General features: G+C 44.6%; 1 protein-coding gene across 28 annotated transcripts in view; it reads right to left on the reverse strand.

Annotated features, from left to right (window-relative positions):
- Positions 1–25,846, reverse strand: part of CAMKK2 (calcium/calmodulin dependent protein kinase kinase 2) — a 55,497-nt gene that overhangs the window by 12,615 nt on the left and 17,036 nt on the right. For all 28 annotated transcript variants that reach the window (XR_014542400.1, XR_014542401.1, XR_014542402.1 and 25 more), the window contains 12 exons: positions 23,832–24,414; positions 18,951–18,998; positions 18,463–18,516; positions 17,318–17,369; positions 13,048–13,181; positions 12,305–12,341; positions 9,900–9,921; positions 8,396–8,484; positions 7,496–7,695; positions 6,731–6,784; positions 5,128–5,201; positions 3,895–3,982 (listed from right to left, as the gene is read on the reverse strand). Coding sequence is in view for 22 of the 28 variants with exons in the window: in XM_083590207.1 (XP_083446333.1) it covers positions 3,895–3,982; positions 5,128–5,201; positions 6,731–6,784; positions 7,496–7,695; positions 8,396–8,484; positions 9,900–9,921; positions 12,305–12,341; positions 13,048–13,181; positions 17,318–17,369; positions 18,463–18,516; positions 18,951–18,998; positions 23,832–24,365 (1,386 nt within the window). In the remaining 6 variants the exon portion in view is untranslated. The remainder of the gene's footprint in view (positions 1–3,894; positions 3,983–5,127; positions 5,202–6,730; positions 6,785–7,495; positions 7,696–8,395; positions 8,485–9,899; positions 9,922–12,304; positions 12,342–13,047; positions 13,182–17,317; positions 17,370–18,462; positions 18,517–18,950; positions 18,999–23,831; positions 24,415–25,846) is intronic.

Genomic DNA, 25,846 nt, shown 5'->3' on the forward strand with positions numbered 1-25,846 from the left:
CAAAGCATTAAAAACTACCACAAGTTGTGGTGATAGCTATGAATTCAGATGTCTCCAACCATTTCAGGCCCGGAACACACCTTTAACCCAAACATGCATTTTGTGACCCCTGCCTTCATTATTTTCAACCATATATTTGTATGGTGGTAATGCTGCTTTTGCAACCCACCTTAGATAGGGCTATGACCCTGTAGGTGGATCTCAACTGGGCCAGACGAATTCACGAAGGTTTCGGCTAGCCATTGTTACCACCCACAGTGGGTCTTTCCAGCTTGCAGGCTCAGAGACAGCCTGTCTTTGAGTATCAGCAACTCAAGAACAGAGTGGAGGGGGGGGGGCTACTATCCTCAGGTCTCATTTGTGGGCTTCCCAAGGGCATCTGCTTGGCCAGTGTGGGAAACAGGATACTGGACTAGATCAGGCCCATATTCTTATAGAATTTGGTTTCCAGAGTTAACGCTGGCAAGTTTCCAGGCACAAGGCAAAGTGTTGGTTCTGACCCAAGCAGGCTAGCAGCGCCTGTCATTTTTGCAGGTTCTGCAACATGCCACTCACACAGTAAGAGTGAATTGGTGGTGGATTTATACAGGTCCATCCACACATCCTCCTGCTTTCTTAGTTGTTCTGCAATGCTTCCCCAGTGGTTCCACATTACTGCAATCTGAAGGAACAGCTCTTGCACCACAACACAACAAAAGTGGGACAGAACATACCATTTGTGGTATGAAAAAGTTACAGGATTTCAGCAGGAATTACAGGACATGCACCAAGTGGAAACCACTCAGTATAGCTTCCCCAAAACATATGCAGGTGCACAATTATGCCTGAGAGCATCATGAGCACAAATCATCATGAATGCACAATAAAAAGGAGATAGCTCAAGAATTGCCTCCTTCCACAACTTCCTCCAGGTGCTTGGAAATCCTTGGCAGAGAGCTGTATAAGATCATAAAAGTACTGGCAGCTTATTCCAAAAAGCATTAGAGAAATAATTGGATACCATAAAACCACTAAAACTAAACTTGTTATCTTTTGGGATATTTAAAAATTAATGCGAATAGGAGACATGAAGGCCTAGTTGGAAATTTATTGCTCACTGCCAGAGACCTAAAGGCAAAGTACTGGAAATGCAACTCATGTCCCAACAAAGATGGATGATTATGGGAAGGCTGGCAGATAACGAGAATGAATAAATTAACTGACTGCAGATGACCAGGAGAGAGAAAATACACGTCAAGATTTCCTCTCTTAGACGCAGCGACTTTATATTGTTTACTGGAACAAGAACAACCCAAAGGAAAAAGTGAGATGAGAAATACCAGCCAAGTTGTAATTTTAAAACTTGATAGGGAGGGGGAAATTCCCCCCTTGTGAGAGCTGGGAGGGTCCATTACTTTCTGTGTGAGACAAGGATTAGGAAGCTACTTTTATGAGAGGAGCCTGTGTTTTCTTTTCTGTTTCTTTCTCTGTTTTTGTTTTTATTTAGATTAGTTTCTTTTCTTTTATTGTATTATGAAAAAGCTGTTTTAAAAAAGAGAGAGAGAGATTTTGAAATCACAAGCTTAATACTCTGAAAGCAACTCAGTATAGGTAAAGGTAAAGGGACCCCTGACCTTTAGGTCCAGTCGTGGCCGACTCTGGGGTTGCGGCGCTCATCTCGCTTTACTGGCCGAGGGAGCCGGCATACAGCTTCCGGGTCATGTGGCCAGCATGACTAAGCTGCTTCTGGCGAACCAGAGCAGCACACGGAAATGCCGTTTACCTTCCCACCGGAGTGGTACCTATTTATCTACTTGTACTTTGGCGTGCTTTCGAACTGCTAGGTTGGCAGGAGCAAGGACCAAGCAACGGGAGGTACATTTGTGTATATTTAAACACACAACTATGAACAGAATATCACACACACTGCAACTGAAGATAGCCCCAAATCCAGGGGTCGGGAAACTGTGGTCCGGCAGATGATGTTGGATCGCAACTCCCATAATCCCTGATCAATGGCTATGCTGTCTGGGGCTGATGGGAGTTTGGAAGGCCGCAAGTTTGCCATCCCTGCTCTAATCATACATATTCTGACTTTTTTCCAAGTAAATTGGCTACTTCTTCTAACTGTCACCTCCTCCAAGATTCTCTTCCTGGGGGGAAAATACCAACAAATATTAAGTATTTGACATGCAATTTAATGGAGGAGGTATATAACTGTGTGCCTGAGCATGTTATGACATTTCTAACAATTCCTTCTTCCCATTGTCCCTGATTCATTTAATAAAATTATTTGACATACTAAGGTGAAAACTAAATGTCTTGTATTTTAGAAACACGTTTTATTTTTGAAAGTTTTTTTTGTTTTAAAAAACAAACTATCAATTTCTGTATTCTTTAAAAAAAAACAGAAAATAAAAATACATAGTGAAAGAAAGAAGAGGTAGTCCTCAGAATGAGCTGGGTGACCTGGGCGGAACAGGGCTTTCTTGGTATTTGCCTCTTTGATCTGAAACGTACTCCCCAAAGGTTCATGATTTTTAAGAAGCTGAGGAAAACCAGAGATGGCTATCTCTGTTGCTGCTGAGGATTAAATACATTTTGACTGTTTTATTTCTGTATTTCAGATTCCATCCTTCCACCACACCTTAGGTGGCTTAACAGCATTCAAAGTAACTACCCACTAACTAAATATGGATGCAGAGCTTAATAAAGAAAACACATAGAAATAGCAGAAGAAAAATAGCAGGATAAATGAAGGTGAAAAAGCAGCCAGTAACATGAACAGTTCAGCATTGAAAGGGCAGCTGAATCAAGGGTGAATTAACCTCAGATTCACAGGAGCATGGGAAGGGGCCTTGTAATGTGTCAGACCACCTGGCTCATTAGACAGGGGCTGTAGCTTCCCAGGGTTTTCAGGTAGGGAATCTCTTCCAGTCCTACCTGGAACCTTCTGCAAGCAAAGCAGCTACTCTACCAACTGAGCAACAAGCCTTCATCTGAACGGAACAGTCCATAAACGAAACAATCTTATCCTTTTTCCTAGTGGAGAATGAAAGTAAGAAACCAGGGAGGCCTCTTGTGGGGTGGGAATCCATCAATTAGGGGCCACCTGAAAAAAGCCCCTGTCAACAATGGTCACCCTCCTAATCTCTGATGGAGAAAGAGCTTGGATGAAGCAGCCACATCCACACCATACATTTAATGAACATTCAAAGTATGCGGTTTCCACCCCAAAGAATCCTGGGAACTGTAGTTTGCCCATCACAGAGCCACAATCCACAGTCCCCATAACAAACTACAGTTCCCAGGTTTCTTTGGGGAAATCCATAAAGATATGGTGTGGATGTATGTGACCTGGAAGTTCTGCAACTAAAACTCGTATATATATTTATTTTACAAAAAGTAGTCAAGGTTTTCTTTTATTTTCTTGCAGGGGGGAGTGGGTTAGATTTAGACTGCAGCTTGAAGGATCTAACCCGTTTTGCCCATGTTGATTATCTGACTTGGAGCAGCTTGGGGAAGTGGGGTGGGGAAAGAATCAGGATCAAGGCCCCACTGCCCTGCAGGGGAATTCCAATGCAAATTGTCTTCCCTTCCTGCAAAACTCCCACATCTTGACCTTAAGCCTGCCAACAAGCTCTGGTGGGAAAATGCGACCCCTTTAAAACGGGGCACTGTCCAGGTATGATGTGAATTTTAAAATCCATTTGTAAGCCGCCTTAAGAGACCTTTGGACTATAAGGAAGGTTAGACATTGTAAAATGGATTATTATCCTCAACCAGGAACGGTAGCATAGATAAGCATGTCAGAACAGCAAACAACAAAAAAGAGAGGCCAAAGAAAAGGACCTGAGACATATAAGGTTATGGGCATCACACTTCTTTGGATGTTGTGAACTGACTGTGGGATACCTTTATTTCTGGGACTGTGATCCTGGATTCGGGATTCTTGTCCAGCATCTGCATGATCAGATCTTTCAGTTCATCAGAAATGTCTGGCCTGGGTGGGGAGGAAATATCAAGACATGTGGAGGAGTTAGTCTGCTTCACAAGCACAGGGCCTGCTCTCACCATTTCTTTTTGAAACAAACAAATGCACAATAAGTCTCTAGCCCTTCAGGATGGAAAGGCAGGTTTGAAAATAAGCTGGTCATTCCTGCTGTATAGGAGTCAGACCATTGGTCCCATCTAGTTCAGTACTGTCTACAAGGGACATTCCTAGAACTACCTGGAGGTGCCAGAGATTGAATTTAGGAGCTTTTGCATGCAAAGCTGATGCTCTACCACTGAGCTACGCCCACTGAAATACAAACGAGAACCTCATTTACTGGATTATTGGGGGGGGGGAGAGAATAAAAACAGGGGCTGTGTTCCTAGCACTTCCCAAAAATGTCCTTGTGGCCTATTTGCCTCAATCGGCCACCACAACAAGGGTGCCCCACGCAACCAGGGAAGCGGCACCTGAGTTGTGAGGTTCCCAGGCACCATCCCAATCCCTGCTCCCAACTTTTTCTCCCAGGACTTTGCCCTTCTCTCCTGCTTTATCAATATACCTCTGGGTACAGGGCGGTATATAAATTCAATCAATCAGTCAATAAAATAAAATAAAGCTCCAACTCAATCATAACTCTTCAGCAAGCCTTCTCCAGCACCTGGAACTTGCTTGCACTGGTGCAGCACCACCCGCTAACTTGGATGGCTTTAAAACAACTAGACAAATTCATGGAGGAGAAAGCAATTAAAGCCTATCAGCCGTGCTCTGTCTCCATGGTTGGAGGCACCTGGGTGCCAGTCCTGGAAACCAGCCCAAATTTACTGCTGTTGAATATGTCCCACCACCGCCCCCGGCCCAGTGGAGGAACTGTGAGGTACTGAGGGGGCAATTTGTGGTCTTTCACCCTATATATGTGCCGGGCGAGGGCGGCACACAGAGACTCGTTCCTATCGCACCAAGTCTTGGAATGGCTTGGCAAGCAGCAAAGCACCTCCAAGGTTCCAGGTGGCTTCCAGGAGACTCCTGACCTTCTGCAGGTCCAGAAGGAGAGGTGGGGAGAGCTTGCTAGAATCCAGAACACCCTCACCGGTGAATGTGTTTGTGGACCCCTGGCTAGGGTAGTCATAAACATAGTGATTCTGCATACTCACTGGTCAGGAAATTCCAGCATCTGGCTCTTGATTTTGCTGTGCAAACTCAAAATCCTCTCATCCATAAAAGGGCACTTGGAAGAACAAAAAAACACAATGAGGGATTATAAAGCAACGGCTAACTTGGTCTCCCTGCCTCCTAAGAATGTGATCAATTTATTTGATTTGATTTGTATACTGCCCTTTATCTGTAGATTTCAGGGCAGTTCACAACAAAAAATATTCTCATTCTCCTCCCCCTCTCCCCCTAATGAGCATCTCTCATTACAGACATAAAATCAATTTAGCATGGAAATGTGAGCATGGGGGCAGGACTAGGGATGTCAGATATCCTGCCTACAGTTCCCAGAATTCTTTGGGGAGCAGCCATGACAGGTACACTGGTGGTATAAAGCTTTCATCAAACTTTTGCCTTTCCCCCTACCTTTCCTTCACTATTGTATACCTGTTTTATTCTGGAATTCTGTTTTATTATGTATCATTAAATTTAGGCCAGCCAACAGATAGGACACACACCATAGGGATTTGCAGCTTCTGATTAAGAGTGTGACAGAACCCAGATGACTGCCCAGTTTATATTTAGCCACTTTACAGAGAATCAAAATCTCCAAGAGAGCGAGAGGAACACCATTTTGATGTCTCTTTATGAACTAGTGACCACTAGCGAATGTTTGAGTGTCATCTTGGCACCTGCTGGGGAAGCCCAACAGCCCAGCATGGCCTTGTTGATGTGCCTGAGTTCCTGTAAGAGATAATACCCTATACTAACACTTTTGCACGTCAGTGAGGTTGGTCTGCTCTGAGGTTAAGGTCCCATCTGCATTATAATGCTATTATACCACTTTCTCCCAACTTTCCTTCACTCTCATGTACCTGATGGAGGATTTGATCAGGCAAATGGCAGAGTGTGTGTATGTGCGTCTATGCGCATGCGTGCAGCTGTTCTCCTATACCATTTCCCCAAATTAACACCCCCACAAAAACCCTTCAAACCCTGCCTTTTTGTCTTGCAGAGAGAATCATGCAGGTAACAAACCGCATGGGAGATCATAGTTTGGTCCCTAATACAGTTGTGTATTTAACAACTTGTTTGGTAGCCATAGGCGACTGGGAATTCCATGGAGGCGAGTAAGTGGGCTGGTGGAGAAGGACCAATTGCTCCGTACCTCTTCCACAACTCTGTTTGCTTTGTCTGCTGGCCACGGAGAACGGAAAGCCTATCTCTCAGCTTTGACTCTTCTCCTCCAATCCACCTGCTACAACCCCCCCTTTTTTTAAGTTATTCCGCTAAGAAGACAGTATTCTGCGTTTCCCTGCTTGCTGCAGAAGTGAAGCCTTCCCTCCACCACAGTCACCTTGCGTATGCAGGCCAGTAGCTTCTCAGCAGGTTGGTCAAACTTTGTGCAGACTAGGAACATGTGTGGGCTTATTAATTATGCTGCCCTACTAACATCTGGATCTTACTCAGCTTTATGACCCCCTGAAAGGGGGGCGGGGCATGCGTCCTGCAACCAAACACTACTTCTGGCCCCGTTTCAAACAAGCAACAACAACAACAAAATGTTTAAAATCCAAAATGTAGGTAAAGAAGCCGCTCATTTACCTGCCCAAAGACGAAGCAGTAGAGAGTGATCCCCATAGCCCAAACATCTAAAGCCTTAGGAAGAAGGGACAGGGAGAGAGAGAAAGGCAGAGATTAAACACATGAGCCCTCCAAAAACTCTACGTTTGTATTGCTTTTCTATTTTAAAATAATATGGTAAGCTTTTAAGATGAACTGCTGAAGGTAGGGAACCTCAGGCCTGGCAGGGGGGCAGCAGAAATGTGATTCTCTGGGCATTGCTATCTGACCCGCCAGACTCTCCAAACTAGTAGTGTTGGAACCAGAATATCCATAGTGGGGTGGGTATTTTAATCTATTTGTTAGAGGACCTCCAATACCGATGCCGAGTCTATGATTCCTCCAGGAGTACGACACTTGCTTTTTCCACTCACCCCTCCCTCCAATTTTATTCATACGGCAATCTTGCAAGGGAGGTGAATGGACAAGACCATGACCGGATGGAGGTTTAAACGTGGGTTTCCCCCGTCCTAGTTTGACACTCTAACCCAGGAGTTGGGAACCTGTTGCCTTCCAGAGGTTGCTGAGATACAACTTCCACCATCCTTGAGGTTGGGGCTGATGGGAGTTGAAATCCAACATCATCCGGAAGATCATGGCTTCCCCACCCTTGCTCTAACCACTAGGCCATCTTTGCTGTGACTTTGAGTCATTTCAGGCAACTAATTTTTGGTTGGTTCCTTCCAGATAGTACAGAACATGGTTGTCTAAATGAGCATACAAATACACACTCTTCTCTCAACATACCTTTCCAGAAAATATTTTTCTGGTCTCTGAGAGGGTCTCAGGTGCCATAAACGCTGGGGTCCCCACGGTGTTGGTTAACAGGGCATCTGTCCCTTTGAATTCGTTGCTCACGCCAAAATCGGCTATTTTGATGTGACCATCTTCCCCAACTAAAAGATTGGAAGGCTTAATATCCCGGTGGATTATCTTTTGGTAGTGCACTGTTGAGGAAGACCAGATGAGACATGAATTTGGCAGAGCATGAAGGCTCAAGGGAGCAAAGAACCTGCTCCCTTTCTTCAGTTTTCAGGGGTTAATTTGCTCCATCCCTCTTTCCTCCTCATCCCACTTTCCTTTTGTGTCGTGTATTTTAGATTGTAAGCTTTCAGGCAGGATCTGTATCATTTAAACTGGGAGCCTATTTGGCTGAAGAGTGAGGTAAAAATGCTCTAAATAATTAAAATAAATAGAACATTGAGGGAAATTTAGGGGCTTAAAAGACTATATCCTTAGCCTGGGGAAAAAGAGCTACTGTAGCACAGTGACTAAGTCTGAGATAGTTATGCAGCACTGAAAGGGTGCAACTCTGCACATGGTCAGAAGCACACTGTTGTTTCATTGTTCCTCCTGTCACAGGGCACAACCCCTCAAGCTGAACATAAATTATCTGGGCTTTAGCTCTATTGATTGCAGCCACAAATTAATAGTATTATCATTTATTATTTATTAAATTTCTACACCAGCCTTCACCTGAAGATCACAGGGCAGTTTACAATATAAAAATACAAAAGACATACCATAATAACAAACAAAGACCATAACATGGGTGCCCCCCCCTCGCCCGCAGTATTATTATTTATTAAATGTTCTGTGCCCTTCCCTTTTGTGCCATTTTGCTACAACATCGCCAAGGGAACTCACAATATTCAATGCCTTTGATCAGGTCTTGGAAATAGAAGCGTGCCTGGTCTTCAGTCAGAGGTTTCAGATTTGGGACTTCCATCACAGGCCTGCAAAGGTGAAACACAATTTGGCCTAAAACGCAAGACTTTTGGCAGGTCTGGAGGCCCCGACCCTCCACAGGGCAAGGGCCTTCGGGCAGCAGGTGGGGTCCCCTGGAAGCACTGCATAGGAACCCCTCAAAGTCTCTGCCTTATTAATCCACGGGGTCGCTAGGCTTCTGCAGACTTGGCAGCTGAAATACCAGCCTCTGACCAGAGATGGCACTGAAGTGCAGCACACTGGCAGTCTCCCTCTCTGGCAAGATACTACGCTGGTAAGTCCCGAGTTCAAGATCCCTTCCCAGCGCCTGAGGGACCCAGAGCTCTTAAATCTGCAGAGCCTCCGGAGCTGGGGGTGGGGCTTCTGAGCATAACTTTTGGAGCAGGCATAGGCAAACTCGGCCCTCCAAATGTTTTGGGACTACAATTCCCATCATCCCTGACCACAGGTCCTGTTAGATAGGGATCATGGGTGTTGTAGTCCCAAAACATCTGGAGGGCCGAGTTTGCCTATGCCTGTTTTGGAGGAACAGACAAATTTACATGTATGAACCCAACCAATTTACATAACCAGTGGGTTTTTTTTTCTGAGGGGACGCAGGGGTACACATACCCCTAAACATTTTGTGGATCTTTGTACTTTTGTCCATTTACCTGTACTGTATTTATTTTTCCTGATTTGAACTATAAAATGCTGGTTTTCTTAAGTCAAAATGAGAGTACCCCTAAACATTTTTTTAAAAATAGAAAAAGCACTGTACATAACTAATGTTGTGCCTCCAGATGTTGTGGAACTCTACCTCCCCGTGGTCAGAGATGATGGGAGCTGCAGGCCAGGACTTTGTTTTCTCAACACAGGATTCTGGTTACTTTGGCGCATAATTTAATACAATTACTTTTTTTATCCATGATTACCATAGCTGTCAACATTTCCCTTTTTTTAAGGGAAAATCGCTTATTCTGAATAGGATTCCTCGCAAGAAAAGGGAAAAGTTGACAGCTATGATGATTGCTGTTGTAACAATCATATGAAAACTGCTTTAAGGTGTGCCTGAAAAGCAGTATACTGTGTATACATGCCTTAAATACATAATTTAAATCCATCTTAATTCTGCAGAGTGCACCCCAGCTACAGAGTTCTAGGATGAGAGAAAGGCTTTAGAGGCAGAGTGATTTGGGGAAGGAGAAGGAAATAAGGGAGGAGGGGGGAGAAGCTCTTGCAGATAGGAGGCAAGGAAAGTTGAAAAGGAGATGATAAAGTGGGGGGGGGCTTCTGTGAGTTGTCCTAAAGCCAGAGGATAGACTGCAAGACTGCAAAGTCCTTGGAGCAGCAAACTGCCTCCCCCGCAGCGCTTCTTGCTTGCTCTGCAATACATCCTGTATCTCAATGAACTGTATAAATTAATAAACAATCATAATCTTACCCTTTCTTCACAAGTTCAAACACTGAAACACAAAAGAGACCGGTTATTAGTTATGCAGAGAGAATACTACCAGGAGAGAACAATCCTGCATTAACACTCCAGGCAGCAAAATCTCAAATTTTAAATACAGCATAAAAAAGAAAGACTTACATTCTGAGAGCTTATGAGGTCATGGCTGATCAGTGTCTGGAGAGGAGGCTAAATAAGGCTCAGGTCACACCTAGTACCAAATCAGGGTTTGGCGCTATCAGCAGCAGCCCTTTGAATGCATCCTCCTCTCCTCTCACAAACTCACTTAACGCAAAACCTCCTGGCAGGTAGCAAAGCCAAAGTCTACCATTGCATTGAAATGATTGTGTGTCCTTTGCAAACCAGGACCACAGGCCTGTTAAACTGTAGTTTGCAATTGTCCTGCAAACCCTGCTTGCAAATCAGGGTTTGATTCTGTTCTGCAGAGCAAGTGCAAACAATGGTTTGCTAGTTCAGATGCAACAGTAAACTATGGTTTACCATAAACCAGACACTAACTAATGAAGCAGTGTATACACAAGGGTTAGGATGTGGCATTATATATAAACCATGGGTAGGTAAAATGTGGCGCTCCAGATGATGCTGGAGTGCAACTCCCATAATCCCTGACCATTGCCCACGCAGCAGAGGCTGATGGGAGTTGTAGTCCAGCATCATTTAGAGGGACACAGAGTCCCCATCCTTTATATTAATCAATCTTAGGTTGCCCCGAGTTTCTTGAAGGAATAACTGGATGTAAGTAATAAACACATTTTTTGTTTCTGTACAAGTTGAAAATTATAAAGATGAGGAATTCACTTAAATTGGCGACCAAGTCAAACAATTGTACTGTAGTCAAAAACATCTGGAGGGCACCAAGTTGGTGAAGGCTGCCCTGGAAGGATGGTCCAAAGAGCCAGTTATGCTTCTTAAAAAATTAATTTTTATAAAGCCTTTGATTTTTTTTAAAACTAACTTGAAACAAACACCAGATGGAGCACAGAGGGAGAAAATACTGAACTGCTGTCCAAGATCTATTTTAGACTCTCCTCCATCTGGAAGTGGCCACTTGTGTAGGCAACGCACCAAACATCTCTGAGTACTACAGGCACGGATGGGCAATTCTTAACATCAGGTCCCACTCAGTGCTTAGGCAAAGAGGAGCGGGCAGAAAATGGAGGGTTGCAGCAAACAAGTGTGTATTTTACTCCCCACCCCACCCTCCCCCCAAGACTGCACATGTTTACAGCATAGGTGCACATTCACAGACACATGTATAGGACTGTTGTTAGTCCATTAGAAAATCTTTAGTTTAGCTTTGAAAATGGAGCCGGCAAAAACTGGAATAATAGAATTGTCAAGTTGGAAGGAACCCAAAGAGCTCAACCCCCTGCAATGCATTATTAGTGTGCAAAACAATTTACTATCCTCCTGCGAGGTTGGCCACTGGTTTCTGTGTCTTGCATTAAAGTTGGCCACTGGTTTCTGTGTCTTGCATTAAAGCATAGGATTGCAGTTCTAAGCAGGCTTTTATTTTATTTGTCTTCTACCAAGAGGAACAGAGCGATCTACATCTCCTCTGCTATCTCCCTGTATTTTTGTTTTTTTAAGATATGACATTTACTGTATTTGCCCAATCAACTGTGGGAAAAGCTAAAAAGCTAGCATTGTCCACCGCATGGGATACTGTTGTGAACACCTAAGATGCACACCGCAAGAATCACATATCACAACTTCTGGCCAAATGACACCTAGGTCCTGGCACAATCTTCAATCATTCCAAACATCCTGAAGACGGAAGGCGACTGATTTGAGATAAAGCAGCCATGGCTTATCTTTCCTCAACTTGGCCTGCAGTGCTGGTTATTTTATTGGACTGGACTATACGCCATATTCTGTTTATCCAACCCTGGATTGTAACACCTGCCTGGGGTTCCCTGAGCCATTTCCATCTGAGCGGCCATAAAAGTAGGAAGGTTATTAGACCCTTAGAAAACACCTGCCTCTCCGCACGAAGGGGAAAGAAAATACAGCAGATGTATCTCATCTGGGATGAGAAATCTGGAGGTGATGTCAGATACAGCTTTAATTTTGATCCTGGCCATGGAGAAAGGGGCTTTCCTTCCTCTCCATCTAGCACAGAAACAAAGTGGAAATGGGGAGCTCCGTCCTGCTTCCTCCGTCAGCTCTCTCATTGGGATTCCTGGTCGCCAATGGCAACCAGGTGAGTGGTTCAATACAAGGCTGCTCTAGACTTTACCAGCTATCTCAGTTAGGTTTTTAGTGCTTTTGTGCCATTGAGGCTGCTTGCCTCTGCACTGTCCTGCACAGACTGGAAGTGAAGGAGCCTCTTTCGGAGGTGCATAGCAAAACGGATGGGAAGAGGAGTTGGTTACCCATGTACAGGTGGTCTTCACTGGGGTCATCTAGCACCTGTGAGAGAGAGGGGGGAGGGAGAGAGAAAACAAGTGAGGTACAGAGTATGCATCTAGATTCCCATAACTAGCTTACTTTAAAAACAGCAATGCAGTATACCCTGATAGATTAAGGTTATTGATGTCCCATAATTCTTTTTTTAAAAAAATATATTTTTATTAAACAATCCAAGTTACCAATCCAAATGGTCAATTACATTATTTCCCCCCTTTTTATCCGCCCTCCCCATCCCTTCCCCTCCCTCCCTCCCTCCCGAGACTTCCCTCAGCTCCCTTCTCTGATTTGTTTGCACTTATTATTCTCTGCATGTTAAAAATTGTACGTATCATTACCTTATCTGTCATATATTCTATTAATAAATTTGTGTATGTTTATTCAAAACCTGCCAAGGAGTCCAAGTCATTTTGTTGTTTTTTAAAATAATTTGTAAAAAGTTCCCAATCTTCTTTGAAGTCACGATTGTCCTTCTCACGTAATTTGTATGTCAATTTGGCCAGTTCTGCATAACTCATCAGTTTTTCTTGCCACTGTTCTTTCGTTGGGATTGATGTCCCATAATTCAAGGGGGGAGGTATCATTTCCCTGAATTCCTGCTTCAATCTGATTAATCAAAATGGCTGGCACCTTCTGCTGATGACTAACTCTGCCTCCTCCCTTACGCCCAGGAACCGCACTGACATTTCTGATGCAATACCATTCTCACCTCCACTAACTTCACTACGTTTGGGTGGTCGAGTTTTTTCAAGATGGCGATTTCTTGGTAGACCTGCTCAATGGGTCCTTTGGGTTGGCAGAAGCCTTCCAGAGGGGGCTTGGCACCACGAGGAGGAGGACGGCCTGTGGAAGACAACAAGGAAACGCATGGAGGGTTGGAGGGTGAGGAGGGCTGGCACATGTGGGGTGCTGCTAAAAGCCTGGGGGCTGGATGTTTTTATATAGATGATTTCTAGCCCACTGATTCCCAGGGCGGGTTACAAAAGATAAAAACCCAGGGCACAAAACAGGAGCAACAAATTCGTGTAAGCCAGAAGAGCAGTTAAGGAAGTCAAAATAGAACAACAGTCAGCACAATCTCTAGATCTGTCTTTATAACCCAGTTACTTCATCCTTCTGCAAGTATGCTAATTCTATTGACATCCAACAAAAAAACTAATGAAATAGCCATGGTTTCAGTTGGCTCCAAAAAGCAAAGAAAATCGGTGCCAAAGAGGGCATTCCAGAAGAATGGCACTGCCATAGCAAAGGCCCCTCTCCCATGTCACAACATAACGTGTCCCTCCCATTTATGAAATGCTGAGAAGAGCCTCCCTGAGGAGATATTAAGACGCGGGCAGGCTCTCTTTCAAATATTTCAGTCCCAAGTCATTCAGGGCAGGCGTAGGGAACCTTTTGCCCCTCCAGATGTCGCTGAACAGCAACTCCCATCATCCCTAGCCATGTTTGCTGGGGCTGATGGGGGTTTCAGTCCAGCAACATCTGGAGGGCCAAAGGATTAGCCATGCTTGGTTTCGGGATTTTTAAGTCACCATAAGCAAAATGGGGCCCAGAAGCACAGCAGGGAACCATCGCAGATCCTCTCGAAAAGCCCCCGGTCCTGACCTAGTCCCGGCGGAAGCTATAAAACTTCATGCAGACTGGTGGGCGAAAATCTTGGCCGCTACGTTTGATGCCGTAAATAACAGTGGGAAGGTACCAAGAATATGGAAGGAGGCGATTATTGTTCCAATTCATAAAAAGGGCTCGACAGATGATCCGGGAAATTACAGGAATATCAGTTTATTGTCATTAATTGGGAAAATATATGCACGGTTCTTGTTAACTAAGCTTACTAAGTGGGCCGAAGAGAACAACCTGATTGGGCCAGAACAGGCTGGTTTTAGACCGAATCAGTCAGCGGTTGATCATGTCTTAGTTTTATACCACCTTGCCCGGAAATATTCCTCCCCAAATAGAGGCCAACTTTGTGCGGCCTTTATTGATTTAAAGGCCGCTTTTGACAGCATCCCCAGAGGATTACTTTGGGGAAAATTAGCCCGATGGGGAATAGACAAAAGACTTTTGTGGCTAATAACTAAATTGCACGACGGATCGGCCGCCAGGGTGAGAATCACTCCGGCCGGCGACCTCTCAAATTCAGTAACTATCAATAGAGGTGTTCGTCAAGGATGTATCCTTGCTCCGACCCTTTTTAATCTATTTATAAGTGATATGAGGGTGCCTCTGATAGATTCTCAAGAAACGATCCACGCCCCTCGTCTTGCCCAATATCGTTGCCCCCTTCTACTCTACGCAGACGACGCAGTGATCCTTTCCTTCTCAAGAGTCGGCCTTAGGAGGGCATTAAAATTTTTTGATGTTTACTGCAAATCAAATTTTCTTACAATTAACCATATTAAGTCCAAAGTCCTAATTTTCTCCAAGAGTCGAAAAACCTATAATTGGAGAATAGACGGAAAAGCTATTGACCAAGTCTTTAAATTTCAGTACTTGGGAGTCCTTCTCCAACACAACATGGGCTGGAAGGTCCATCTTGCATATGTATTAAACAGAGCTAAAGCCCTTTCCTTTGCGCTGCTGCGTTTTTTCTTTTCAGATGGGGCTTTCCATATTCCATCAATGTTAAAAGTTTTCAAGGCAAAGGTGATTGCAACAATAGCATATGCAATCCCAATATGGGGGCCCTTTGTCAATCTAACCCATTTGGAGGTAATCCAAAACCAGCTTCTAAGAAGGTTGCTAAAATTACCCAGGTGTGTAAGCAATACTGCTATACGTCTGGAACTAAATGTTACATCTCTAGAAACCACATTATGGAAATGCATCCTTTGTTACTGGTTGGCATTATGGCATAAACTTCCAAATCTCCTCTTGATACAGTGTCTCTGGAGAGATGACTTCCCTAGCCCCTGGGCAAAAATATTACATGGGAAACTTGTGTCCCTAGGACTATCTCCATCTGAACTATTAAAATTGGATTTAATTTCTGCCAAGAGAATTATAACTCACAAATTAGAGGAGATGGATTTACAATTTAATATTGCGACAGGTGGTGGCACCTGTTCGCCGATAAACCTTGGCTTAACACCACCAACGAAACTTCCATCTTATTTAACTACCTTATCTGTGGTGACGCACAGGTATGCCTTTATAAAGGCTAGATTCAATGTTTTCCCATCAAACGTGTTGGGTAACAGACTCTCCAAAGGACAGATCTCACTCCTCTGTGACTGTAAAAGTGGATCTATAGAATCGTAATACCATATAATCTTCTGTTGTCCATTACATTCGGCTTCACGGTCCAAGTTTCTGGCCCCATATTTATCGAGAATAGCTGATAGACCTCAGGAAGCCCAAATAATATACTTATTAAACGACGAAGATACAAGTAGATCCCTTGCAGTCGCTAGATACCTGATTAATGTTTTATTTCAAAAGAGGAGAAATGGATCTCTGTATGACTCTGACAGCTTAGCTAAACTTAAGTACCATCAATAAGTGCCAGAACTAAGACGCATACCCCCCAAAATCTGATGGATTTGAATTGCAGTTTACATAGAGGGAGCTTATTGTGTATAGTGTTTACTTAACTGAAGTAAAATTGGTTTTATATGGGTGTTTTAATTTTGGAACTGTTTAAATTGTATTGTTTATGGATAAATTTTGATGTATTGTTTCTGATATGGGCCAATGGCCGCAATAAATCTATCTATCTATCTATCCTCTCGAATCATGCTTCTGGTGGCCCCATCCTGCACTATTGCAGCTTCTGGACTGTCTTCAAGGGCAGCACCATGTACAGCACATTATAATCAGTGTTGTTGGTTTTTTGGGGGTACTCAGGGGTACTCAGTACAGGCACCTTCCCCTCCCCGCAAATGTTAAAAGTGTGGCACTTACTGTAACAAGTTCGTGGTGAGGACTAGGGCTGGGTGATATCTGGTTTTCAACACTGTGATATATCATTGGCTAAACATTGTGATATACATATATATCACAACATCTGAAATCAGGGGCTGTGTAGAGGCACTGGCTGCCTTCACGCTTTTTCCCATACTGTGATTTTTGCACAACACACATCATGATTCACAATATATTGCCAGGTCAAAAATTATGAAATGAATATCACGATATGGACTTGAAATCAGTTTTGAGCTATATATTGTCAGGTGTAAAACTATGAAACAAATAAGATATGCACGTCAAACTGGTTTTCGACAATATATCAATATATCACCCAGCCCTAGAGAGTTTCAGCATCTTAAAAAAACAAAACAAAACACTAACTATAATCATCTCATTCAGAGATTATCGGGGCAGATGGGGCTTGTCAAGCTGGGAAGGTAGCCCATCTAGGAGAAGGAATACTCTGATCCTAAACCTCCGCTGCCTTGCAGGATATCTTTGGGAGAAGAAAAGGCTCAGGAGTAAACTCTCCACAAATCCAGAGTGTGGGTGTCTAAAGCGGTTGGATGGTGCCTTGTATGTCTCCTTCTGGCAACTCCTGCAGCCAAGCTGGTGCCAAATATATTGCTCTGCTTTCCTTTGGACCACACCTCCATGCACACCGCCCAGGCTGACACCCCTGGGAGGTCACTTCAGTGCTGCTAACTCAATGCTTTGACTTCACCCCCAAAGGCACACTCCACTGTCTCTCAAGACAGACGCCAACAAAAGGGAGGTTATGGGGAGCTGCTGTATACATTGGCCCATCTAGCTTTGAACTGTCTGCACTGACTGACATCAGCTCTCCAGGTTTTCAACTGTCTCAGCCCTGCCTGGAGATGGAACCTGGGATGATCTGCATAGAAAGTGGGTGATCTACAACTGTACTTCTAGCATAAATACTTGGGAGACGGATCCACCCTTCTCTCTCCCCACTTCACTCATTCACTGTGCTGCTCTTCCCTATCCCAAAGCCTTAGGAAAGGCCAATGCAGGTATTTGGACAGCACATTCTTTTAGTCCTCACTTACGTGGGAATCCTGCTTGCCTCATCAGCTTCTTCTTGGAAAGCACTTTCATTGCCTGCAAGAGAAATCAACACAGGCACACACAATAAGATGACACAGGAAAGGGTCGGCGTGTCACCATTAAAAAGCATTTTGTATTTTTAAACATGGTTTTAGTAAGTTGGCAACCTGAATAAGCAGAAGCGCTAGGGCCAACTTGTCTACTGTACCTGGAAACTTAATAGATTAATATTTCTTAGAGACATTTATGTTTATGAAATATTCACATACAATGCTTTTAAAACATGTACCAAACCTTTTTATTCTATTCTACCCTCTTAAAGATTAAGTAAAGTTGGTGGAAGCTGGAGTCTTGGTGACAATTGGACTTTTGGACCTGGCTTTTAAGTATGGAGGCCTGGCTGGAAGAAATTTGGACCTTATTGAGACAGAGCTCCTCCGAAATTTGGAGTTTAATATTAAGGACTATCAAAAAAAACCGGCAGAGAGGAACTGAGAGAGAATTAAGAGCCTCGGACGTGAGATCTCCAGGCTGACAGAAGATTAAGACTGGACATTTGTTGGGGATCGAAACCAGGAAAGGGGGTGGTGGGGTTTGAGAATTCAAAGGATGTATAACTATGATCTGTCTTATTATTTTTTTTTTGTTTGGTTAACAATATGAAAATTGGGAAATTCGTGGAATGGAACTAGGGTCGACTTTAGGAAAAAGATTTGTGTATTGAGGTACAAATATTGATGTTTATAAGTTAAAATAAGTTAAAAAAAATGAATTAAATATAAAAAGGTTAAAAATTGGGGATAGGAACTTGTTGAACAAACAACTTGAATTGGAATGCAAGAGGGGAAAGTGTGGGGAAGTCTGGGAAATATGGTAATGAAAATATGAAACTATAAATTTTAAATTTTTCCTTTTTTTGCATTTTTTTGTTCTTTTTGATTTTTTTTGTATTGAATTTGAAAAATCTTAATAAATATTTCATTAAAAAAAAGATTAAGTAAAGTTGCATTTTTAATCCAGCGAGATTGAAAACTTTGAGCTTTGAAGAGCAGTAACAAGTAACAAGAGAGCAACAGGAGCTGAAAAGTTCCTTAAGGACTCCCACTGCCGTCAACTGCCACCCCCCGGCTCAGAGACTGTTACTCACATAGTAGGTGTTGTCATTTTCATTGTATGCCAGCTTCACAACCCCGTAGGAGCCCTACGGAAATGCAAAACAACCGAATCAAAACACACACAAATTGCCTTCCTGCATTGGAAGGGGTTGGACTAGATGACCCTTGGAACCCTCCCACCTCTACAGTTCTATGATTCTGCAGACAAGGCAATCACACCAAGCAAAACACAAGGACCAAAGCTATTACACCAAGGGTATTTTGCATTATGTCATGCCACCCACTTCCCAGGAGTGATTTTGTGACTGTCACCCACAGCACTCTCTCAAAATCTGAAATGCGCTCCCTGGTCCCAGAAGGTTGGTGGCCTCTGAACCAGAGGGCCGAATCTGGATGTTGCTTTATTAGCTTCCCTTTCATAACCTTCATTCTCACACAAATGTGTTGGGCTGGTACAAATTCCAGGTTCAGCCCAAATACTCACACAACAAATCTGCGGAGATAGAAACAACATAATCACCTTTCCAATTTCATCTTTCAACGTATATTGATTTAGCTGCACACAGTCCTAAAAGAAAAGAGGGAGTCAGAAACAAAATGAGCCAAGCACATGCTGAAAATACAAAAGGATGGCATTTACTTTTGATCCATTTCTCTCTTGGGAATGGGAGAAGCCGACGGTTATTAGAAATGGGACCTGCAACAAAATGTTACAGTGTGAAGTAAAGCTGTTCAGGATTCCCTCACTCTATTCCCACTGCTCTGTTTTCCATTCTGTGCTAAGAACAGTCAGTTGGCATCCTGAGCCAAACTCCTGAGTCAATTTTAAAGTGTCCCTCAAGCACTAAACAGTATATGTTGAGGGACCACAGTCGATATCACCACGATCTACAAAATGGGTCCTTCTGATTGTGCCACAACCGACAGAGGCTCATCTGGCAGGGGTCTGGCGGAGGGAAAGCCTTCTCTGTTGTGGTGCCTACCATGTGGAAATTTCTTGCTGTTGAAATCAGGCAGGCACCATGTATGGGGGCATCCATCATCTATTGAAGACGGAACTGTGCACCCAACCATTCCTTAACTGTTCTCACTCTTAGGGTATATCTGAAGGACCATCTCCACCCCCGTTGTTCATCCCAAACACTGAGGTCCTGCTCCGAGGGCCTTCTGGCAGTTCCCTCACTGTGAGAAGTGAAGTTACAGGGAACCAGGCAGAGGGCACTCTGGGCAGAAGCCTGGTGGAACACCCTCTCATCAGATGTCAAGGAGATAAGTAACTATACAGCCTTTAGTAGACAACTGAAGGCAGCCCTGTATAGGAAATTTTAAAAATGTTTAATGTTCTATTATGTTTTTACATATGTTGGAAGCTACCAATAGAATAGAACCTTGGTTGTCGAACGTAATTTGTTCCGGAAGACCATTCGACTTCCGAAACATTCGACAACCGAGGCGCAATTGCCAGTTGACAAAATCCATTGACAAAATGGAGAAATGCGCCTCAGAAGCCATTTGACTTCTGAGGCACGTTCAAAAACAGAAGCATTCACTTCCGGGTTATTGGTGTTCGAAAGCCGAAACGTTCGACTTCCAAAGCATTCGGCAACTGAGGTTCCACAGTATATTATATATATAACAATTCCCCACCACCATCCTGGGAATTGTAGTTTCCCTACCTTACCAGTGCTACATTTCCCAGAACCCTAAACAAATTATAGTTCCCAGGACTTTGGAAGTTTTTACTTCTACTTACTCCTTTTTTTTAACTGAGTACTGTTGAGTACTGTTGTGTTTTTATGATGTGACTGACTTTGGCATGTTTGAGGACCCCAGGATTCAGTAGGAAATTGCTGCAGAGGAGGAAAATATTTGCTAAGCCTCTAGTACAGCTGATTGCTTATTAATCTGCTTCGATTACCTCCCTCAAGCAACCTCTTCTCATTCTGCATAAACACATGCCTGTGTCCTCATCTAGCTGTCTCACAGAAAGGCAGCGCCTCTCAGCATCCTCCTGGATGCTACCAGGACCAGCCAGTCCCTTGTCAGCTGAGCTCCCCAGCCTTTGGCTGGTGGAGAGCCTTGCCAAGGCTTGGTGTAAGGTGGGGTAGCCCAACATGCTGCCCCCCAGGGGTTCAGGACTCCAGCTGCCATCAGCCTCAACTAGCATGGCCAGTTCCCAGATCTCTCTGTGGCAAATCCCACAAAATGTTATCGCATTAAATCCACAGAAGCAGAGAAGAGGTAAAAATATACTCAGTGGCTTAAGCTGTACTATTTGGGTAATAAAACACCATTTGCCATTACAGTACTGTAGTTTATTGCCACTTGAAAATCTCCTTCAGTTCCTAGCAATAATATTTGAGTTTTATTACCAGAGAGTGGGTGAAGAGGTGGCAATCTCTCTGGCCGCAAAGGAAGTCCCAAGGCTGACGAAAGACAGATAATGAGGAAACTGAGCCACACAATAGCGGAGGAGGAACGCTGAGGCAGTCAGAATTAAACAAGTTGTAAAGAGTCTTCCCTGCCAGCGTTATAAGCATCGACCCTCGAAACGAAAAGCCACCAGCTTTTATTATGTTTTAAGTTTATGGCCTGCCAGTCACTCAAGGCAGATCTTGGGCACCAGGCAAAGAGGATGTATGCATACAAGGACTTCATCACCACCAGCCATCCTTCTGTTTTTCATGGACACAATTCACCTCTGTTCAAAATGTGGAATAAACAAAGATGATGTGGGATAACCAGCCTCATAGAACCACCGTGCTTAAGTCTAATTAATGCATGAAGGGGTTAAGACCAGTGAGTAAGCTGTCCTGCCAGGCTTAGCTCAGCTTAGGAGGGACTAGGTAATCAAGCTTATTGTCTCCCTGCGCTCTGTGTGTGAAGAGGCTAAGCTGCTTGCTCCAGCTTAGCCACATGGCTCTCACAAGCCACCATACCAATAACTGAAGAACTTTCACCACTCTGTAACTAATCCAATTTTTTTTTGCCTATGCTACTTTTTCTGAACTCTGTATGGAAAAGCACATCAATATGACTTTAGGAGAGTTTGTAAGTAAACCATCTTTAACTTAGCAAACCTGGTCTTTTTCCATGATAAGGGGAGAGGGAAGTTTTGGAATTCACAAGGGCATATTTTAAAGGTCAAACAGCCTTTATTTCCATCCTTTACTTTGTTGCATATTTTGCAATTTTTAATCTCTGCTGAGATTCTCACACCAAAGTGTGCTTACCCCAAACAAGGATCTTGGCATCCAGGAATTCTTCCTTTACTTATTATTTTTTCCTTGAACAAAGATGAAAGACTTGGGTCAGGTGTTCCCAAATGGCCCTGCTCCAGATGTTTTGGACTATAACTCCCATCACCCCAGTCAGCTGATGGAAATTGTAGTGCAAAACACCTGGAGGGCAACAGTTTGGGAAAGGCTGTTGTAGACCCAGGCCCTCCTGACCCCTCCTCCTCCTTTCTCCCTTGCCTGCTCAACTAAACTTTCCATGCGCTGCATAAAACATGCAGAGATTCCACGCTGGGAGCTGAGCTGTATTAGCATAAGTGCATCTTCTTTCTCCAATACATAACTGAGAAAGACTGGGCTGGAGGCATTGGTGCTGCCACCCACCTCTGCTTTTAATCAGCCGCTGTTCTCACCATATATAGCTTTGCAAAGAGCATCTGATTTTCTTCCTCGTTTATCTTCTCCCCACCCACAGCCATCGCCAGCCTCGCACATCCCTTCTGCAACAATAACAGCAGCGAACACAAAACCCAGGGATAATTCATTTGCACGGTGGTTCAGGCAGGTGGGGCCGGTTCTCTGGATCACAGCAAGAAAGGGCAGAAAATGGGGCCTCAAGTCCATCAAGGCCCCCCACTGAAAAGTCCTCAGAAGCTGGAAAAAACCTTCAACTAATCTACAGAAACACATAAAGGTTTTGTCCTCCCTTTCACTTTAGACCAGTTTTATTAGACCACAACTCCCATAATCCCTGGATCACTGGCTATGCTGGCTGGCTGGGGATAATGGGAGTTGTAGTCCTAAACATCCGGGATAGCACCAGTTTGGCAAAGGTTGTGCTAATATGATCGCACCCAGCGGCGGAGGAAGCCTCTCCAGCACCTGGGGCGGCACGCCCAGGGGCTGGGCGAACCGCCCATAGGAGTGGGGGCGCAGCACCCATAAGGACAGGGCGTGGCGTGCCCTTAAGGACTGGATGGGGGGGGAGGCAGCGGGCAGATAGAATGGAACCTGCAGGCGCCCGAGACGCATGGTTCGGGCACGCTGCAGATCCAGCGGTGAGTGCCACCCGCCATTTTGTCACTCCCCTCGGCGGGGGCACCCGGGGCAGACGGCACCTACCGCACCCCCCCTTGCTACGCCCGTAAACCCACCCCATCCATTCAACTCTCATAAGAGTCACTAAAGAAAAGCATCCTAATATATTTGCTCTTTATGGTATCCAGAATGACAGTGGTGAGGCACTGGAGATCTTCCACTCCCCCTTCATGAGCAGTTTGGCTTCAAATGACCCTCACAGCACCTTGCCCACCATCACAGAGTGCTTTGGGGGGCTGCTGAAAAAGAACATTCTTATTGGGTGCAGCATCAGTTCAGACTTAATTAAACAAGGGAGGAAGTGTCGCCCTCCGACACACCTATGTCAGTGCGGAGGGGCTATCTTGGTACAGATTGAAAGCATAAGAAGAAATATGTTTCTCCCTTTTCCCATTTGTTTATGATGGACTTATATTGATCTGTTTTGTGCTACAAGTCTGTGAGAACTCTGCAAGCTGCACTAACATAACAATGCAAAGGAAGTTCTTGTTTAAGTCTTGAAATCACATGTTCTACATTTCCGAAATCATACCATGAAACAAGCACTGAAGCTTTGTAGCCATTCCCAATAACACCTCACACATACCCTCCAACATTTTTCTGATGAAAATAGGCATGTCCTATTCCATAATAATAATAATAATAATTTTATTATTTGTACCATGCCCATCTGACACGGTTGCCCCAGCCACTCTGGGCAGCTTCCAACATAATAAAACATTAAACATTAAAAAAACTTCCCTATACAGGGCCACCTTTGGTTGTCTTCTAAAGCTTATATAGCCACTTATCTCCTTGACTTGGGGGTTGTATAACTCCACACCCTCCAACATTTATCCAATGAAAATAGCGACATCCTAAGGTAAAGGGGGACATTCCAGGATCAAATCAGAAACCAGGATGGCTTCTGTAAATCCGGGACAGTCCCTGCAAAATAGGGGCCCTTGGAGGGTCTGCTCACACACCCCCTGCAGCTACCACAGAATTCCCTGGAATAATTTGGTGTCGTTTACAGAATCACACACCCAGTGCTGAAACTGTCAGAGATACCTAATCACTTCTCTTACTTGCAATCCTGTGATAGAAACTCGGTGGGATTCTATCGTTGGCCTCCGGGGCAGACGAGGCGAGGAATGTGGAGATGTGACGGGGGAATAAGGAAGAGAAGGATAAATGTAGCGTCCATTAACGCCCTCGCCATTACCAGGAGACTGGACGGACTGCGACCTTTCCTGGAGAGAGAGTTTGCGACTTGAAAGGTTCAATTTGTTTCGAGGTTCCCTTGTCTCTCGCAAGGGGCCCCCCAGAGCACCCCCAGGAAAAGCCTCCTCTTCGAACCCTCTGGGGTCTTGCGCCACCGGCTGCTCCTCGCAGGGCTCCATGGGCTCCTCATCCTCCTGCTCGTCCCGCCCGCCCGGCGAAGGCCTGGAAGCAGGGTCATACTCCGTCACCACCACGAAGGAATCCATCTCGCCCAACTGGGTAGACTTCAGGGCTTGCAAGCAATGCGGAAAGCCAGCAGCCTCCTGCTGCTTGCCAAGCTCATTGTGGGAAATGAGCCTTTCGGCGGTGGCAGGCCTGCTGGAGATGCATGTTGGCATGGTGCGCAGGCCAGCTTCATCCCAGTGGGGCGGCTACATCCATTGTGTGCTGGGTCAAAACAGAAGCAAAACCATTAGCAGGATGGAAGAGGACTTGGCTCCCACGGGACCAGGTGGATTTGCTGGGCGACGCCAGTCTTTGCAAAGAGCAAATGGGGAAGTTTTGGTCCCACAGCAGGGGTGGCAAACCCTCAGGGCCAAGGGGCCAAATATCTGGACTAACCCCAAGCAACACCTCCCCGCACCCTCGTCACGCCCCTAACATGTTTTTGCCTGGCTGGAAAGTGTCTTTGAACTCATACCTGCCTGGCTGGAGGATAGTTTCTCTGTGTAGAACTAGCCTACTGTACAAATGTGACTATGTTTGTTGCTGCACCCACTATGGATTGTGGCCCTGCTCACCCACAAGTTCCCAGGTGGTGTCTGTGGCTGCCATTCCTGTCCCATGGGGTCAACCAAGAAAACCACAGCTTGGGATGTTTCCCAAGATGAGGAGGCTGTGTTCTCCGGACATTTCTGGGTTACAACACTGACCATGCTGTCCGAGGCAGAGGGGAACTGGAAGTCCCCACAACAAACCTAGGGAGTCTATTCCCTGGCCACTTTGGAAATTCAAAAAACGAAGCCAGATTGCTCAAGTTGCACAATGTATTTCTACACCACATGCATAATGCTGAAAAATAACTTTGTAAGAACAATCTTATACAGCCTACGGCCTATATGATGTATGAATGTAAACATTAATGTTCACAAACAATGCATACCTTCACATCAATAAAGGACAAGGAACACAGATAATTGCACAAAAGAATTATATTCTGTCAGGACCAGCTGGGATGTTTTGCTGTCTGGCACAAAAGAGAAAACGGAGCAGCTGCTCCGCCTACACAGGTGAGTGATGCGCTCCTTGGAGTCTGGATCTGTTGCCACCTGGGCAACTGCCTCTCTGGGTCTCATGGGGCAGCCGGCCCTGTCTTCTGCACTCTGCCAACCAGGCGCTTCAATCTATAAAGTCTCTTTCAGTGGCGTACAAGGAAAGAGGGGCCTCCGGGCGTGAGCCTCAAAATGCAAAATAATATTTGTTCTTTCATGCACATTCCATTGCACACACAGAAAAGGTGATCACTGCTTTTCTAAAGCACAGTGACCCCGACAGCAATTTGTCCTCAAACCATGCTTACCTTTATAATACTACCCTGCTCCTCCTGGCTCCAGAGTTACTCCACCCACCTCTGCCTCTCCCATATCTGCATCATGACAATCCCTGCCTGCCAGCCTTGTCCCTTTCCTGAAAGCCCAGAACAACTGCTGAGAGGGATGGGTGGAGCTGTCAGTGTCAGTTCCCTCTTAAATTCAGTTCTTCACACTTCTGCAGAAATTTGTGTTCCTTTTTCTTTTCTGTTTAAATTCTCATGAAAATTCATCCACATTCTAGAGTGAATTTCTCCTAATAAGCACATATTTGTGCGCAATTTCTCCTA

This window comes from Podarcis filfolensis (assembly GCF_964270895.1).
Source record: "Podarcis filfolensis genome assembly, chromosome: 16".
In the NCBI taxonomy this organism is placed as follows: domain Eukaryota; kingdom Metazoa; phylum Chordata; class Lepidosauria; order Squamata; family Lacertidae; genus Podarcis; species Podarcis filfolensis.